The sequence below is a fragment of the Felis catus genome, chromosome B2 (genome assembly GCF_018350175.1).
Source record: "Felis catus isolate Fca126 chromosome B2, F.catus_Fca126_mat1.0, whole genome shotgun sequence".
Taxonomy (NCBI): Eukaryota; Metazoa; Chordata; class Mammalia; order Carnivora; family Felidae; genus Felis; species Felis catus.
This window is the reverse complement of record NC_058372.1, coordinates 5,493,335-5,513,267: the sequence shown is the minus strand read 5'-3', so window position 1 is coordinate 5,513,267 and position 19,933 is coordinate 5,493,335. Positions and strand designations below refer to the sequence as shown.

At 46.6% G+C, this 19,933-nt stretch overlaps 1 protein-coding gene across 4 annotated transcripts in view; it reads right to left on the bottom strand.

Annotated features, from left to right (window-relative positions):
* Window positions 1-19,933, bottom strand: part of DCDC2 (doublecortin domain containing 2) — a 165,929-nt gene that overhangs the window by 33,272 nt on the left and 112,724 nt on the right. For 2 of the 4 annotated variants that reach the window (XM_045057058.1, XM_045057059.1), the window contains exon 10: window positions 19,102-19,192. The exons of the other annotated variants lie outside the window; for them this stretch is intronic. In XM_045057058.1, coding sequence (XP_044912993.1) covers window positions 19,102-19,192 — 91 coding nt within the window. The remainder of the gene's footprint in view (window positions 1-19,101; window positions 19,193-19,933) is intronic. 4 annotated transcript variants of the gene reach the window in all.

The following is a 19,933-nucleotide window of genomic DNA, read 5'->3' as shown; positions in this document are numbered from 1 at the left end:
ATAAACCAGGGAACTGTAGACCTTTGAAAACTGAAAAAGGCAAGGGTACAAATTTTCCCCCTTAGAGACTCCAGAAGGAACAAAGCCCTGCCAGGGCTCTGATTATAGGCCAATGAGGACCATTTTGGAAATCTGACCTCCGGGACTGTAATATCAAGAATCTGTTGTCGTAAAGTGCCCAGTTTGTGGTGAGTTGTTACAGCACCAATAGGAAACTAACACACCATGTGTCTAAAAGTCATGGTCTAGGGGCGCCTGGATGGCTCAGTCAGTTAAGCACCCCACTTCAGCTCAGGTCATGATCTCTCAGTTCGTGAGTTCAAACCCCACACTGGGCTCACTGCTGTCAGCACAGCCGCTTCAGAGCCTCTGATCCCATCTCTCTCTCTCTCTCTCTCTCTCTCTCTCTCTCTCTCTCTCTCTCTCTTCCCCTCCCCTGCTCATGCTCTTTCTCTCTCAAAAATAAAATAAAAAAACATTAAAAATACAAATAAGTAAATAAATAAATAAAAGTCATGGTCTAGAGAGAATATCAGGGCAGTAGCCATGGCAAATCCCCTTTCCGACTCCTGCAGGCACCTGCTGGATGGGGTGTTCAGAAAAGCCCCTGCAAACCCACTGCTTTTTGTTCTCCTGCTATCACCTCTCTTTCTCACTCCTCTACAAGGTGCAAAAACCAGCACCACCCCCCAGACACCCACCCATCTGCCAGAAGAAAAGGGATTCAATTTTTTTAATGTCTTCCCCTACCCGAAAACATCTGTAATAAAAGCCATTCGCTAACAAACTAAAGAGCAGGGATAAATTTGATACACAATACTGCTCCCATTCAATTACTACATTAAGGATCAAATCCAACGCTCGGATGCACACACACCCACATTCAGCTCTAATCTCTCCTGTTTGAATCGCAAAGAGACATTTTTAGTGTATATTACACCGTAAAGCAACAGCAAAGACGCTGGTAAAAAATAAAAACGCTCCTCAATTATTTTTCACTTGTCCCTTATGAATTTTATTGCCTAAAGAATGAAACGGCACCACTGTGGAGTTCATAATAAATAGGAATCCGTTTCCCTGCAGAAAGGGAAAATAGACACTCATGTTTGTTTAGTTTCCACAACTAGAACAAGAGAAATGAAGAGGTTTCCCAGTTTCAGGGTGTCGATATTTCAGTTGAGTAATGTCACAATACTCTAACGTTCTTGAGTAAGAGAAGTTACCAAGTGATGAATGACACACGCAAGTAACTGATGAGAATTACTGTTTAAGCCCAACCGTCTTGTTTAAGGCGTACCTCCTCACCAGAATTACTAAAAATTATTTTTATTTTTTTTCAACATTTATTTATTTTTGGGACAGAGAGAGACAGAGCATGAACGGGGGAGGGGCAGAGAGAGAGGGAGACATAGAATCGGAAACAGGCTCCAGGCTCTGAGCCATCAGCCCAGAGCCCAACGCAGGGCTTGAACTCACGGACCGCGAGATAGTGACCTGGCTGAAGTCGGATGCTTAACCGACTGCGCCACCCAGGCGCCCCACTAAAAATTATTTTTAAATAGCATGATAAGCCATATTTTGATGTGCTCTGTGTTTGAAATCAATGGAAACTTATCGGGGCAAAGAAGAAAAATAATGGAGTGATGCCTGGTTCTGAGTACTTTATGGAAATATTAGATATCTACTAAGTGGAAGTTCTACATGTAAGCAAGAAAAGTTTAATGTGACTATAAACATTTTACTATGATTTACTACTGAGACTGCCTCATACAGAAATGCTCAATTAGAAACAAGACATTGATTTTAAAATGTAGCTCATTAAACCCAGTAGAGAAAAAAAATGTGGGAAACAAGGAGTCTGTAACTTTCAGTGTGTAAGACAATACTCTAAGAAGAAAAAAATATCTAGGCTTACTTACAAGAAAAATCATGCACTCTTTCTATGTTATCACATCAGTTACCAGAGGCAGAATTAAGATCAAAATTGGCAAGGAGACACAGAAGTTATCTTCATTAGCTAACGTTAATGGGATCCCCATGCACACGTGAAATGTATTGAATTTCTAACACGTAACTCTTCGTGGAGATAGATTTTTGTCATCATATCTTACTGAAATTTAAAGAAAGTGCTTCCGGAAAGCTGGCCCAGTGTGAAGCAGTCTCCCTACATTCAGGAAGCAGCGAGGCAGAGACGAAGAATGGGCCCACGTGCAACGGCGTGTCCTCGTGAGAGGACGTTGGCCAACCCGCCCCTGACCCTCGGTGGGACGTAGCCCATGTCCTCCCGCCACTTCCCCAGATTAAAGCATATCATCATCGGGAAGAATCAGGTCAAACAGCAGCTAATGTTCTGAGCACGCCTGAGATGGTACCGCCACGTAACCCAAATGTTTTTTAATCGCTGACCTTCTCCCTATGTTTCATCATGTCCCACAAACTCACTTGGAAACTCTTTACGGAAACCAGAATATCACAAGATTTCATCTTCTTTGGCAATTCAGAATAGTACGTGACAATGACCGTATCCATACACTTATGGAAGCTGAGTTTTCTCAATCGTGGTGAAATATTTGACTTCTTTCCATTCCCTGACTTCCTCTCCAGGGTATTAACTATCATCTGCTCTGTAATTGATGTTTAAATCTGTTTGCATCTATTAAGCAATTGTAACTCTTTGCATAGAGTTGATCTTAACCACCATGGTTATTTTACCTTGGCTTTAAATGGGTGCAACACAGGGGCGCCTGGGTGGCGCAGTCGGTTAAGCGTCCGACTTCAGCCAGGTCACGATCTCGCGGTCCGGGAGTTCGAGCCCCGTGTCAGGCTCTGGGCTGATGGCTCAGAGCCTGGAGCCTGTTTCCGATTCTGTGTCTCCCTCTCTCTCTGCCCCTCCCCCGTTCATGCTCTGTCTCTCTCTGTCCCAAAAAAATAAATAAATAAACGTTGAAAAAAAAAATTTAAATGGGTGCAACACAATTTTCCAAGTGTAAGCACAACTTAAAAGTAGGATTATTATCATTGACCGCCCCAGATCACAGACAATTTTGTTCTTATCCCTACATTTCTGCATTCATCTTTTTTAGATACATATGTTTCAGGTTTTTATCAAAATTAGTAATATTCAGGGGCACCTGGGTGGCTCAGTCCGTTAGGTGTCTGACTTCGGCTCAGGTAATGATCTCGCAGTTTATGAGTTTCAGCCCCGTGTCGGGCTCTGTGCTGACAGCTGGGAGCCTGGAGCCTACTTTGGATTCTGTGTCTCCCCCTCTCTCTGCCCCTCCCCTGCTCATGCTCCGTCTCTCTCTGTCTCTCAATAATAAATGTTAAAATTTTTTTAAATAAAAATAAAAAAATTAATATTCAGAGTTACAAAGAATGAAGCATGCACTTACAATATATAGAATTCATGACTTTTTAAATAAGTGGTTTATTTATTTAATTTTTTTTTATCTTGGAGAGACAGCATGCAGGAGCAGGGAAGGGACAGAAGGAGAGGGAGAGACTGAGAGAGTACTCTCTCAAAAATAAACATTAAAAGAAATGTTTTTAAACAAAAAATAAATTAAAAAAGAAAAAAACTTTGTCTCATAGAACAGACTCTGAACTTGATCTTAAAGATGATGAAGACTCTCTGGGGGACTGGGGGCGGGGCGCTGTCCTGAAAGAGGGCTGCCTCGATGGACGGGGTTGGGGAACCCTGGGCAGGGCGTGTGTGGAGGGAGGAGATAGGGAAGGTACCACTCAAGGTGCTCTCGCAGGTCACTGCCGAGCGGGAAGCATCAGGTCAGAGTGAGCAGACCGGCTGAGATGCAGGAAGGAAAGGCTGGAATGTGGGTCAGATGGAAGCTACCCCAGGCTGGTAGCCTGCAGAGTTCCCACAATGGGATGGGAGCTAGGGCAGGGAATGACGGGTCCCCAGGTCCAGAGCACAGAACCCGCAGCACCTGCTGTGGTGGCAGGAAAGGCACTGCTCTGGGGACTGTGGTCTGCACAGTCCTGTAGGTCCTGCGTGAAGGCAGCACCAGAGGGATGGGCAGAGTGAACACAAGGGAAGCAAGGCTGTCCTGGCAGGGCTCCATGACTGCCTGGAGGGAAAGGGATGAGGTGAAAGAGCCACAGGGGACTCAGGTTTACAGCCTGGATGCATAAGCGATTAGTAGCGCTATTTACCACGGTGAGGGCCAGAGGACAAGGGGGACGGTGGTGGGTGGTGAGAAGGGAGGCGAGGAGTTCTGAACTGGATGTACTGGCTGGAGTCTCCTGCTAAGCATCTCCACAGACACATCAAGGTAAGTGGCTGGAAATACAAACGTGTTAACTAGGATAAAGCTCTAGAAGGAGGATATTGATCTGGGAATGGTCAGAATGCAGTTGGTAAATAAAGTCATGGGTCTAGGGGCACCGGGTGGCTCAGTCGGTTGAGCGTCCGACTTCAGCTCAGGTCATGATCTCACGGCTCGGGAGTTCAAGCCCCGCATCGGGCTCTGTGCCGACAGCTCAGAGCCTGGAGCCTGCTTCGGATTCTGTGTCCCTCTCCCGCTCTGCCCCTCCCCTGTTCATGTTCTGTCTGTCTCTCCCTCTCAAGAATAAATAAACATTAAAAAAAATTAAAATGTAAAGTCATGGGTCTGGACAACAACCTGCAATGAGAAGAGAAGATGATTGGGGGCTCAAGTTCAAGGAGACAGCATTTAAAGGATGGGAAGAGGAGGAATGTGCAAAGACTGACAACAAATAAGGACAGGGATGAGAGAGAGAGAGAGACAGAGAGAGAGACAGAGAGAGAGAGAGAGAGAGAAAGAAAGGAAGGAAGAAGGAAGGAAGAGGAAAGAAAGAAAGAGGAAAGAAAGAAGAAAGGAAGGAAGGAAGATGGAAGGAAGAAAGAAGAAAAGAAAAAAAAAAGAAAAGAAAAGAAAGAAAGAAAGAAAGAAAGAAAGAAAGAAAGAAAGAAAGAAAGAAAGAAAGAATAAGGGAAAGAAGGAAAGAAAGAAAGAAAGAGGAAAGAAAGAAGAAAGGAAGGAAGGAAGATGGAAGGAAGAAAGAGGAAAGAAAGAAAAGAGAAAGAAAGAAAAGAAAAGAAAAAAGAAAAGAAAAGAAAAGAAAAGAAGGAAAGAAAGAAAGAAAGAAAGAAAGAAAGAAAGAAAGAAAGAAAGAAAGAAAGAAAGAAAGAAAGAAAGAAAGAAAGGAGCAAGCTGTCCAGGAAGCCCTGGGAAAATGAAAGCAACAACAAAGGAGCGATGGGTAAAGTGTCCTCCAACGTTGGCATGCCAGTGATCGGTCAACGAGGTGAGAGGAACTTCAGTAGAGCATGAAGACCAGCTTACACTGGGGTGTGGTTTGAAAAAACGGTGAAGAAGTGAAGACAGGAGTGTGGACCACTCTTCCCAGATGATTCCCTGTGGTCCTATAGACCAGATCCTGGTCCTATAGGACCAGATAGAGAGGTCCTATAAAACCGAACTCAGAGGCCACGGAGGTAGCAAGGGCTGAACGGAGGTCAAATCTCATCTTTTCTGACTCTCGCCTTCCAATGAATTTGTCACAGATGTCAGCACCATAAAGCTGTTGCTAAGCCTATGTCCCCCATGCATGAGCACATCCAATGAAATCCAAGCATTCTTGCAGAAACTCAAACAGTTCATCCATTCATGCCCAAGTTAAACCAAAGCGGACCACCTTCTTCTCGATGACATAAATGTAACTAGAAACTGTATGTCATGAAAATACCAATCATTCTTGCTATGCAGACATTTACTGGAGTTCACACCTTAGCTAAAACGCCTGAATGAATTACAACATGGTAATCTGTCTGCAGGGAGTTGGGGTGAGGAGGCGGCAGGACCAGACGTACAGAAGGTTGCGCGCAGAACCCATCCCAGGAAACAAGGCACCTGCAACTTGCGTGCCTAATTAGCATGGTCATTAACAATCACCTCAGACAAAGAAATAAAAGACTCCTTAGCTTCAGAAAACTACTAAGAATTCATGCAAGGAATCCCCAAAACCCAAGACCGGAGAGAAACGCGGATTTGAAATTTTCTTTTTTTTTTTTAATTTTTTTAACGTTTATTTATTTTTGAGATAGAGAGAGACAGAGCATGAGCGGGGGAGGGGCACAGAGAGAGGGAGACACAGAATCCGAAGCAGGCTCCAGGCTCTGAGCTGTCAGCCCAGAGCCCGACGCAAGGCTCGAACTCACGGAATGCGAGATCGTGACCTGAGCTGAAGTCGGACACTGAACCGACTGAGCCACCTAGGCGCCCCAGGATTTGAAATTTTCAAACTCTATCTGCAGTCAACGAAACTTGAGACGCAAGACCGAAAAACGTTTCTAAATATTTGTTTCCAAATTACAAACACGGTATAGACTTAAGGGATTGAATACCCGGCCCAAACATGAAACTGGACTGTGCATTTTAAAAAGTTGGTTACTAATCCCAATTATTACTAAATTACTCCTTTGAGAATCTAAGACTCCAACATGTGCTTTCATCTACCAGCAACAATATGCTTTAAAATACTACGCTCGACAATGCCAATACCACTGTAATTGTATGAAGCAAGTTATCACCACTTTCCAAAGTCATCTAATCCTGAGACGGGCACTGGAGATTCTGTGAGCTGTGGTCCTCACTCAGGGTAAGGAGATACACAGCGCAATGTGCAAATAAGCCCAAATCAGTCATTCTGAATAAAGGGATCAGATAATTTGTCATCTAATCTACTTGGCACAGGTAGTATGCCTGAACTGTTCACTAAATCTGAGGGCATTTTCAATTTAACCGTTCCAACATTTTACAGACAGCATGCTTCCATTTGCCTTAGACAACTGAAGTGAGATCTCTTAAACACTTAGCATTTCAGGTGTTTTATATCCGCTCCACAGGAATTCCTGGAGAGGATGATAAATTTTGATCAGAATTGATGCCCTGCTAAAGATGTAACTTAGCTTTGACTGATGGCTACCCTTCCACCTTAACATGCAGTGGTAAGTTACAATATATTCAATTCAGCTTATCTTTATGAGTAAACTCTATAATTCAAGGAGCTGCCATCAATAAATAGTAGACAAAAACAAATTTTTGTGTGAGATGTCTTTCTCTGCAGTATCTATCACGTTCCAAATTTTATTTAAAATAGTCTGAGATAAATGCACTTATGGGAGTCTACTGAATTCTATCGTAAGATGACTATATAACCACAAATATGCCCACATATCAGCAAGTGATATAGACATTCAGATATAAAGTGACTATATATTCACTTAGTACAAAATTTGAGAGGACCACGGAAACATAAAATGTCACACCATCAATGGGAAAAGTGATCTTGAGAGCTTCAATTAATGATGGGAAATATACAGATTAGGTACAAAATAGTACTATTTCTTACAAAACGACCACAAAAGAAAACAGATCAAAACAAATCAGTCTGCATTTTTCTCACTTAGACTTAATGCTGTTCCAACAACAGATATTGAATGAGCATCTGCCAGATTCTATAATCTTTCATTTGGTATTGAGACTTAGAGACTTAGTGTGCATTCTAATAAAAATCTATGGGGCACCTGGGTGGCTCAGTCGGTTAAGCATCCGACTTTGACTTGGGTCATGATCTCATAGCTCACGAGTTAGAGCCTGTGACGGGCTCTGTGCTGACAGCTCAGAGCCTGGAGCCTGCTTCGGATTCTGTGTCTCCCTCTCTCTGTCTCTCCCCCACTTACTCTCTCTCTCTCTCTCTCTCTCAAAAAAAATAAACATTGAAAAACATTTTTTAATATATTGATGCTGTACTTTTGCAAAAATAGAAAACACTCACCTCTAGCATTTTTATCTGTGACTGAAGTTCATCAGCTAACAGTTTCATTCCGAATGGAATAATTCTGGATCCTTGGGCTTGCAGAATGGTATCTTTTTGTAAATGTTTATTTATTTTTGAGAGAGATAGAGAGAGACAGAGCGTAAGTGGAGAAGGGGCAGAGAGAGAGGATGACACAGAATCTGAAGCAGGCTCCAGGCTCTGAGCTGCCAGCACAGAGCCCGATGCGGGGCTTGAACTCACAAACCACAAGATCATGACCTGGGCGGAAGTCAGATGGCTCAACCGATGAGCCACCCAGGTGCCCCCAGAATGGTATCTTTCAAATATCCTTGCTTCTTTCTTAATTGATAATTGAGAAATACCAATAATCTACTTGTTTTAATCTTGGGGAGGGGGAAAACAGAAATAAAGTAATCTTTCATTGGATTTTCATTAACCTGTAATTTTTATGTATTCTCATTGCATTAAGTCGGTACGAACTAACTTTTGGTTGGTTATTAAGATGTTTTGCATACTTGGAATCAAGATAGAACAAAAATACTGGTAAGCCTAAGAAAATGTCTATTTTGGAATAGGGTAGAAACGCTTATTATCTAGCCAAGAAACATTTTTTTCTTCAGCCTTTACCTACAGCAAGATGCAAATTAGTAACAGTAGTGACAATATTAATAATGATGATCATTAGCTCATAGGTCTTGGATGCTTACTTTGTGACAGGCATTGTTCTGAGCACATTACCCGTGAAACTCATTCAATGCCCAAAACAACCTTAGGAATGACTGCTAACGCTACCCGCATTTTACAGGCAGAAAGCAAAGGTGTTCTGAAGTTCACAGACAGCAAGTGGTGGAAACAAGGCTCAGATACAGCGACTGGAGCGAGATGCATTCACCCCGTGGTTAACGGCAGGCTTCAGGTTTTCTGATGTGCCCGTCATGACCCGTCCGTGGGCTGCAACATGAGTTTGCTGGGTTGCAGCTAGAGTCTTTCAAGTAAAACAGAAGAAAACAGGAACTAGATTGTGCCTCCAGGCTGGGCTTCACGAGCGCACAGGGGCCCCGGAGGAAGAACATTCCACCTGGCTTCAGTGACGGCCCCTGGAGGCCACACTTTCCGTTGAAACCAGACCTTGCTTCCCGGGAAGAAAGAGTCTGGCGGCACTCCGAGACATAAGCAAGACCAGGGCGCATCCTGGCGTGCTCCCCCTTGTGGGACCTCCCTGTAGAAGCCACGCGTCTCTGCTGAAATGAGGAGGTGGCAGGGAATGGAAGGTGACCCTGGGTTACTTTCTCGTCCGGCCTTCCTTCCTCCCCGGCACACCGAAGGCAGGGCATACTGGTGCGACGTGTGCATATGAGAAGTGCAGTGAGCAGCCAAGTGCGTCCTAACACGGTATTTCCACCCGCCTGAGAAGAGCAAAATGCACGTGCAGGGACGAGCCCCGAAACACAAGTTGCGTGACTGTGACGACACATGTGAGCTCCGTGCTCTTCCATTTTGCACATAAACGGCACTGCGCGATGTAAACACAAATGGGGGCGTTCACCTTAGTTAAAATTTTTGCTCCTTCTCCATGTAGGATGACAATGACAGCAAATGAAAGACGCCATTGGGGCGCCTGGGTGGCGCAGTCGGTTAAGCGTCCGACTTCAGCCAGGTCAAGATCTCGCGGTCCGTGAGTTCGAGCCCTGCGTCCGGCTCTGGGCTGATGGCTCGGAGCCTGGAGCCTGTTTCCGATTCTGTGTCTCCCTCTCTCTCTGCCCCTCCCCCGTTCATGCTCTGTCTCTCTCTGTCCCAAAAATAAATAAACGTTGAAAAAAAAAATTTTTTTTTAAATGAAAGACGCCATCGAGAAGGAGACCGACCACGGGAGCGAGGGAAAAGTATGTTTAAGGATCTTCCACGGCACTTTTGTCCTGCTCTTTGGACAAAAGGCGCTGCACTCTCGTCGTGCACTGGACCCTCACACTTAGGCAGCGCCGTGCAGGACGCAGAGGAACGGTAACGGCTATTTCACACAACTTTTGTTTCACGAGACAAATACGTATAAGCGTATGCGCGTGTACTAGATCACGACGTACGGTGTTTTTCATACTGTGGGTCACGGAAAACTTAGGAAGCCCTTCACTACACTGGAGAAAATCAAAGGCATAAAAACTCTCTCTCCTTGCCACCCTGAAAGACAATCCACTGAAACAGGGCAACATGGTTTCTCGAATTCCTGCTCCCCACTATGTTCTATACGCCTCTGCCCAACTTCTAGAGGCCACCACGACTTGACCCAGGTTGGACTTTCCAACATGGCCCACAGCTCTGCCACCAGGTTCTTCACCCCAGCCACCCCCAGAAGAGCCTTCGTGGCTCTGGGCTCCCCATCCTTTCTGCCCCTGTCCCCACCTGAAGCACCCCATCCCCTCTTCACCTCTGCACCTCTGTTCACATCACCCCTGCACAGCCACACTGCCTGCCCACCCTTCCCTTCAAGACGGAAGTCAACGGCCACCTCCCCAGAAGTCTTCCCCCTCTCTGAACGTTTCACACTTTCACTCCCTATCCTAACAGTACCACGCGAGAGGCAATTACTGTCACCCAGAGGAGAGGGTTTCAAACTCACTTCACGCCTCCCATACTCACAACACAAGGTTGGGCTGCACACAGAGCTCAATATGGAGCCAGGACTAGGGCAAGGGACCTGGCTGTTCTGAACGCCTAACATATACGCGGAGCACATTCCTCACAACCACCCTGTGAAGTAAGCACTTTTATGCTACTTTATGGGTAAGGAACCTGAGGTTTAAATAATAACTTGCCCAAGGCTGCTCAGAGCCAGGCCCAAGGCCCAAGTGTCACCCATCATGGTGCCTTGTAAATGACACCCACCTTGGGAAGAAGCATCGCCACCATGAAGGTCATCAACTGCAAATCACACCCACTGGACCAACCCGGAACAAATGTTTTAGGAGTCACAGTGGAGAGTCAAGAATGGAAATAGAGATAGAGGCCTGGCGGGGGGGGGGGCGGGGGGGGAGGTGGAGGGGCCTGAGGGGGGAAGGGGAGTGCTCCTGAGACCATTCTGGGAAAACAAATGAGAGGAAGAATACTCTTTGGAGAATAAATCAGACCTGGAGGAAGGTGTCAGCCATTAACCCTTACAGGAACAAAAGGGAACTGAGGGGTGTCGATTTAAAAGTGTCGGCAATTCAGGCATAGAACGCAAAGCATGAGTTTGAGTCTGATGTGTGGCCCTGCAGGCAGTTTGGAGAAAGAAAGAAGTTTCATCTGCTTTCACCTTCATGGACAGAAAGCTGAAGACTCTCTCTGTGAGCTTTTCTTGTAAACATCTTAATCTGAGGCGCCTAGGTGGCTCAGTCGCTTAAGTCTGACTCTTGATTTCGCCTCAGGTCCCGATCTCACGGTTCATGCGTTCAAGCCCCGCATCGGGCTCTGTGCTGACAGCTCAAAGCCTCCTTGGGATTCTGTATCTCCCTCTCTCTCTCTGCCCCTCTTCTGCTCACGCTCTCTCTCTCTCTCTCTCAAAACTTAAAAAAAAATTTTTTTTAACCTATTATTGAATCTTCCAGCCATCTTTCAGGATAATTCTTCTTCCATGTGGAGTAAAACTATGTATTTTCCTGACTTAACTGTTGGAACCCTTCCATCAAAGTCCTAATTTGCCAGAATAACCACAGATTTAATACCTGATGGTACCAGAAATCTGGTGCTGATAAAAACACTCACCTGGGGTAGGACCATTACAGGCACGGATACCCATATGAGAACATTTGTAACAATTTCATTCTTAGCTCCAAAGTGAAAAGCAGGAGATTTAATTTCAGAGTCAAGAAATTGTGAAAAACCATCTGTTTTCCTTAGATGTTCCTATGATGATATATATATTCTTTTTCACTGGAAGGAGAGTTAAAAATAAGGAGAGCGTAACAAGTTTGAGCTATAGCTATAGCAGTGTGTAACTAGCCCATCGAGCAACAGAATAACGCAAGACTACGACATGAAAACAATCAAAATACTAAACACCTGTTTCAACAGCGAAGTCACAAAGGTGCATCATCATCAAAGCTATTTTTATTTCCAATCATGTTTGCTTATTGGAATATATGTTCCTTTGTGGGGGAGGGGGGACAGGAAGCTGACATTTTATGGAAAAAAAAGGTAATGATGAAAGTGTGTATTTTCCCAGGAGTACTCCTATGTATGCATATCAAAAAAAAAAAAATCAACAGATTTCTTTTCGAAAAGTCAGTGGCCAAATGAATTTAGCACACATTGATGATTCCCACAGCTGGGTTTAAATGGAATCTGGCAAACCTCTATTAGAGAACATTGGAAAAAAGCTTTTAAATAAAGAGGGAGCTCATAATATTGAAACTGTGTCTAGTTGGATTGACTTCATTCTGAATGCTTTTCAAAAAAAGGTTCAACAGTCCAACTTTACGTTTAAATGTATTACACGTTGTTCTTACAGACAATGTAAGAGGCACGTTTTAAAGCCAGAAGATGAGGGCGCCTGTGTGACCCAGTTGGTTGAGCATCCGACTCTCGATTTCGGCTCAGGTCACGATCTCACAGTTCATGGGATCGAGCCCCACATTGGGCTCTCTGCTGACAGTGGAGCCTGCTTGGGATTCTCGCTCCCTCTCCCTCTCTGCCCCTCTCCCCTGTTCACTCTCTCTCTCTGGCTCTCTCTCTCTCTCAAAATAAATAAACAAATTTCAAAGCCAGAAGAGGGAACCACACGCCAAGGAAGCAGAGGCAGACCAGCCATCGTGTGCACACGTGGGTGGGGCTGACTCGACACCTGCACAGCTCGCCCTCTCTTTCCCAACTTACTTACTTTACAACATTCACGCAGGTTGCAACAATTTTACCTTAACTTCGGAAAGGTCACTGAATCGTCGGAGATGGAACACACTGGCTAATTAATTGAGGAAATAAATGCATAAAGAAAGAAATTCTTGCACTGAATAAATCATCTACGTAAACCTGTTGCACATCAGATGAACTTCCCTGAATTTATCAAGTTGCAAAAGGAAGCTATAAATTGTACTGCATAAGGGATCACGCCAACCAGGTTTTGTTTTGTTTTGTTTTGTTTTGTTTTCTTAAATGAGTATTTATTTATTTTGAGAGAGAGAGAGAGAGAGAGAGAGAGGCAAAGACATGCATGAGCAGGGGAGGTGTGGAGAGGGAGAGGGAGAGAGAGAATCCCAGGCAGGTTCCACACTATCAGCACAGAGCCCAATGTGGGACTTGATCCCATGAACCCAAGATCACGAACTGAGCCAAAATCAAGAGTTGGAAGCCTAACCAACTGAACCACCCAGGCTCCCCCAACCAGGCTTTTTCATAAATCATGCTGTGCCTGAGGATGTGCGGCTATCATTGCCCACCATACACGCTTAGGTAACCATCACCCCGGCACTCACAAAAGGAAAGCAAAAGTGACAGAGAGGAAACGGTTCAACTACTACTCATTTGAGGGAGTTTAAGAGTGAAAGCTGTTCTTAAGCTTCACTGTACCGAGCTTTCCCGCTGGTGGGAAATAAAAGTGAGACGTGGCTCTGTCTGATGGGCCAAGTGATCCTGACCTCACCCCTTACCTTCCTCTTAACACAGAGGATGGAGACAGTCTGGATCATCTGTAGATGCCCACACAGCATGCGGGTTCCCACCGGCCCTCTCAGCAAAGAGGAGGAGAGAGACTGTGGCAAGGTCTCTCCCTGAAGGGCAGAGGGCAGCAACGGGATGGGCATCGCCAGAGTCCCCTGGGAATGGCTCTGCAGTTCATGAGCCCTTCCGAGGGGGCATCCGTTCACTCACTTGTCCACTGTCTGAGCACCAACTCTGCACCCACCACTGTGGCTGTCCTTCGGGCGCCGAGGAAGCAGGGAAGAAGACAGCCCTCGCCCCAGCACATGCAAAGCACACGCCAGGTGCCCTGGGGATCTGATGGACATCCACGTGGGGGACAGTGGTGTGCCAGAGGACAGAGTCATCGAAACTCAAGGAGAGGCGCACGCAAGGTACAGAGCCCACCGGGTCAGCTTCCTTTGAGGAGCTGTGACAAATGCCTGCGGGCGACGTGCCAGAAATGTCGAGACAGAAGTCGTGCAGGGTCGGCTGCAGCCCGCGGGGGAAGAGGTTTTGTGAGCCAGGGAGAGGCGCTCCGTCCTGTCAAGGGGGGCCCCTGGCAGGGTTTTAAGCAGACGAGGAGGCTGCCAGGGTCTGAGTTTTAGAAAGAGCACTCTGGAAGCAGCTGGGATGTGAGCTGTGCTGGGGGACAGCCGGGGGCAGGAGAGTCCGGGGGCGGATCAGTGTGTCCGCCTGGGAGGTCAGCTGAGGAACCTAGAGACTCTACAAGCAAAGGGGAGGCGGACTAAGTGCGAGCAAGCCCACGGAGAAGGCAGGAGGACACAGAGGCGAAGGAGGAGAGTCAAAGAGGCTGTCAAAGTTGGAGAGAATTTTTTTAAGAGCTTTCAGAGGAGTTAAATGACACTGCACCATGCCTGATATGTACCGCGCACTCTGCATAAATTAGCTCAGCTAATACGGGGCTGTGATAATAATGATACCACTGTCATCTCGCTTTATACTGGAGGCAATCGGCACAGAGGTCATTTGAGTAACCTGTCCGAGATCCCACAAGTGTTCAGTGACGCAGGAGGCAAAGACACCACGTGGGGTGGCCCCAGACTGGACCTTCCGGAGGCCACGGCCAGGCTTTGCCACCGTGTGTTCACCGAAAGTCGAAGAAGGAAGAAAGCTTCTGTTATGACGAAGCATGATTTGTAGGTGAGCCGTCGGGGGCGTCGGGGGTCACGTATTCTTTTACGGACGCCAGTGACACCTGACTGTTTACTAACATGACCTCCGTTCTCTTTAGCTGAGGCACTGGGCGGGTGGGTGTGTAAGCACGTGCACACGTGTGTACCCACACGTGCAGTGGGTGCTGATGCTTGAAAATGAGGAGACAGATGCAGCCAGAAGGTGAAGATCTCGTGAGCCCCCCTCTGGGGACTACTGTCTTAAGGAGGGCAGGGAGCCACTCACGACGACCGGACTCTCCATGCTTCCCGCAAGACTTCCCTCGGTCTGGCTTTGGCTGTTCCTCTTCTGTGACCCCACAGCACCCCGGACCTGCCTCTGTCACAAGGAGCCCTGACCACCCAGACCGTGCAGACTAACTGGCTCACCGGACTGTGGATATCTTCAGGGACGGGACCACATCCTGTGGTCTTTGTATCCTTAGCATCTAACGGAGCCATGAGATAGACTGAGAAAAAAGTAAACGTGTGTCTAAGTATTTCCGGCAGATATGTGTTTTAGAAATATTCTTCTTGGAGCCATGTACTAGGGCACGGAGACCGCTGGGGACAAAGACCTTTCTTCTACGTCATAAATGCCTTTTTCTGCCCTCAGGTTTCCTCCTCCAATTTGAGGGTCCCTACCACACCCAAATGTTTATAAGTGTCCGCTGCGTCTATGCCCCAACAGAAACTTGTAAGTGCATCACTGCTGGGGGACTCTGGGTGCTTTCAAAAAATTTTTAAATTGAGGGACACCTGGGCGGTTCAGTCGGTTAAACATCTGACTCTTGGTTTCGGCTCAGGTCGTGATCTCACAGCTCGTGAGTTCCAGCCCCACATCACGCTGACAATGTGGAGCCTGCCTGGGATTCTTTCCCTCTCTCTCTGCCCGTCCCCTGCTTGCACATGCTCTCTCTCTCTCTCAAAATAAATAAATAAACTTAAAAAAATTAAATGGAACTAAATGTTTGCACCATTTCAATTAGATGTACAAAGATAATCAGGCTGTCAGTAAGAAATTCTCCATTATCTGCTGTGCGCTGAACAGCTTGTTACACGTGATGTGTCTAGAACAGGCGAAGAAACACAAATAAATGAACAAGTTTGTCCCTGATGTGGAAGAGTACACAGCTTAAGTGCATAAATATGCACGCAAACAGATGAGTGTGCGTGTATACATCGATGCATGCATACACACGTGGGGGTGCAGACTCGTGCACCTGACGATGGACAGAAGTTCACAAAGGAGCGCTACAAACTGAGCGGTAAACTGACTGCAGAGTCCATCAACCATGCTGAATGTACCAACTGGTTCCCCTTCACATGTCAGCAACACCAGCCTGTCAGATTTTAACTCTTCATTTAAATGGTAGGTAACCTCTAACGTTGGCCAGCCCCTTATTTATTTATATCGTATACAAAAGAGAGCCTCAGACAGGGGGTCCCATGCATCCGATCACACACACACACACACACACACACACACACACACACACACACACACATATACGGATATGCATGTTCTGAGACAACAGCTCTTTGGGAAGTCTGAAACTCCCTGTTCTTTTTTAATTTGACTACTTAATTCAATGTGAATAAATATCCCCCACCCCCAATCCTGGCAATTCATTTCCCACTTGGAAATCATGTGCTCCCATTAGCCCCAAAACAGTAAAGCAGCCCATCACACCAAGTCACGATGCAGCACGACTCTACCCACTAGCACGCATCGGTGAAACATTTGCCCCTGATATTCAAACCACATGCCTGCCTCCTGCTGGTCCCTTCTCTCTTGCTTACGGTTTTCACCACAGAGTAGCCAACAAGCATTTATTCTTTGTCACATTTGTTCCCCATTGTATAAGGATTTCTAAAAGTTTAACACACAATGTTCGCCCAGCTGTGGAGCTGTATTCTAACTGGAAGTGAACACCCGCTGACTGACAAACTTTTATTGATCCCCTCCCCCAGCCCGCCGCGACACAGGCAGGTACTGGACTAGCATTCAGGACACAAAGGCGAACGAAAGACACGGACCTGGCCTCAAACAGATCATATTCATGATAAACATTTTTAATTTTAAGAGTTTATTTATTTTTGAGAGAGAGAGAGAGAGACTGAGTGCTAGCAGGGGAGGGGCAGAGAGAGAGGCAGACACAGAATCCGAAGCAGGTTCCAGGCTCCAAGCTGTCAGCACAGAGCCCGACGCGGGGCTCGAACCCATGAACTGTGAGATCATGACCTGAGCTGAAGTCAGACACTTAACCGAATGAGCCACCCAGGTGCCCCACAATAAAAAACATTTTATATAATACATACCATATGAGGGTGTATGCAAAGAGTTAATGGTACCCTTAAAACTTGGGGTGACTATTTCTGACCGAGGGTCTAATGCCGCTTTCACAGAAAAACGGCAATCTTAGCTAGCTCCGGCAAGGCATTTGCAAGCCCAGTGGGGGGACCATCCCCTGCACAAGCAAGCGTGGACCCTGAAAGTCCAGGGCAGACCCCACAAGACTCACAAACTATGCAAGAGACACGGGCCCGGCTCTGGGAAGCAAGACGCCACTGGTTCCCAGGACACAGTCATGATCCTATCTGTGTTTCAGACGCCAACTCGTGGCTCTCAAGAATAAAGGGGAAGAAGACTGGGGGCTGAGAACATATGAGGCAGGGCTGCTCACGGGTCAAGAGAATATGACCCAGGGTGATGGCAGGATGGAGGAGATTCCAGGATATGTGTTGGAAATGGACCAGACGGTGCCCTGCGGGATGTAGCAAGAAGAAAGCCAGCCGAAGGGCGAGGCTGGGGTTTCTCACTTAAGCCACCTCCGTGGACACGTAAGAAAGATGTAGCTGGAAGGGGAGCCACAAGGAATCGGTTGATTCAGAAGATTCTAAGTCCGAAAATCCTGTGGCAACGGTGAAGGGATACAGCAGGTAGCTGGGATGCAGGACTGGAGGGCCAGGAAGAAACGGAGGCTCGAGATGCAGACTCTGGCCTCACCGAGGGACACCACACTACACGGCGGACAGAGAGGCGGACTGAGCTTTCTTCTCAGACTGAGAAGAAACACGAAGGTAGAGGGGAAGACAGCAGGCAGGAGCGTCACGAGATCCAAGGGAAGATGGCAGGGTGCCCAGGAAACATCAGCGTAATGAAGTGTATGGACTTCATTAGCTGATAAATAACACAGATTCCTTTTTGAAAGCAAACCCCCACATGAGATGCCCGTTTGTGAGTCAGCAAGTAAATGCGAAAGGTTCAGGTCCGTGAGGGTGAGGGTCACAAGGTCTTCCAGACATGGCTGTCCCCCCCCTTGGACTTTCAGAGCATGCAACTACAAAGAAGAGAAAGAACACTGGGACATTCCAGGCAGGAATTTAAAGCAAGAACAGGGGCACCTGGGAGGCTCAGTCGGTTAAGCATCCGACTCTTAGCTTGGGCTCCGGTCACGATCTCAAGGTTTATGAGATCGAGCCCCATGTAGGACTCCATGCTGACAGCTGGCACGGAGCCTGCTTGGGATTCTCTCTCTCCCTCTCTCTCAAAATAAACAAACAAACATTTAAAAAAAAAAAAAGGCAAGAACAGAGCATTGGAGGAGCAGGTATCATCAAGGGACCTAAGGAAAGGGACTGATCCCCTTGGATTCCCATTGAGGGGTGTTGTAAGATAAAGCTGGACTCATTGAAAGGCTATTGATGAGCTCGGACAATCCAGCAGAGATGTGGGGACCCTCCCACGGGTCCCACGGGTCCCATCTGCCAGGAGTTCCCCACTCTGTACAAAACCTGACCATGACATCCCCAAATTCTTTTACTTATTTATTTTTTAGTTGTATAAATTTATTTATTTTCAGAGAGACAGAGAGGGAGCAGAGAAGGGGCAGAGACAGAGGGAGAGAGAGAGACAATCTCAAGCTGGCTCTGTACCGTCAGGGCTGAGACCGACGTGGGGCTCCAACTCACGAATCTGTGAGATCACGACCTGAGCCAAAGTCAAGACTCGGGCGCTTAACGGACTGAGCCACCCAGGCGCCCCTGCCCCCAATTCTTCCCGGCAACTCTCTCGGTACCAGCCTCCTGCCCTCACAACAGGCCGGACAGGAAGGCAGAACGACAGAAGTGGCCTGCTGCTTTTCTATCAGCAGAGGCTGCAAACGCCCCCGCCTGTCCACTCTCCGGCTGCCCTTGCCTGCCCAATGCGCACCGTGGCCCAATGCGCTTGATCTGGTAAGCCAAAGGGGGCATGTCAAAGGTGCCGGGTGGCTTACCCCTCAGAAATTCTCATTAACCTGACTATCAGGGTGGGAAGGAAGAGCTAAGAGACCGGGACTTGCTCACTGCTTAAAAATTGTTCAAAGGTGGTGATTCTGACACCTGCTGATTCCATCTCAAAAGAGCCTTTCAAGGCAGGGGGAAAAAAAAAAAAAAACAAACGAACACTGCTCACTTTTTCTCCCATCCTCTTCGTTCTCTTCTGTGATTTGTGCAAAAACACACGCCTGTCTCAGTTCACAGGTGGGATCCTGGTCGGCTTCTTTCTTAATTTCCATTAAACACACATAGCAGCAGATTATATGGGAATCATCAGCATCTCAAGTAACTGAACTCAGTGAACAGAAAGGGGTGTAAATAATTAGGTGACAATTCAATTCTGGCTTCTATTCGGAATCTGGGAACCTCTTCCTACTGCAGACAGGATCAAAAGGTTACAGTAAATGTGAAGACATGTCTGCACCCAGCTTGGAGATATTTACACATTGGCTTTTCAAATGAAGGCACTTTTTGTAGCATTAATTGGAGATTTTAAGCAGCAGGTGGTGAGATTTCATTTTATTTTGTGAGGAAAAGTCTAAGCGTTGTCAAATGGCCTGGGTAGAAGTGAATTATTTTGAGTTTTTTCTCAAACTCTCAGAAATGAAGCTTTTACTGCCTGCCGTGTAATGGCCTTCTTTTGCCGTGTAAATGTGGGATCAATCTAGTTTTAAACAGAAAGATTTTTCTAATGGGTTTTTGGTATTTTTCAAGCTGTGATACAGCTGATAGGAGTTCTTATAAAATGCGAATTACAGGAAATTCATATTTATAAGCTTCTGCGAGTAATTTTAGAGCGCTGACTTTTAAACATCTGCTAATGAAGAATTCCAAGAGCAGCCGTGCGCACGCACTTTCAGCACTTCGCGCGGACGCCCCTTCGCCTGGCCCGGGCCCTGTTGGGGTGCGGGGGGTGGGGGTCACCGCCTGGGGTCTCCCCAGGGAGGGTCTCACTTTGTGAGCTTCTG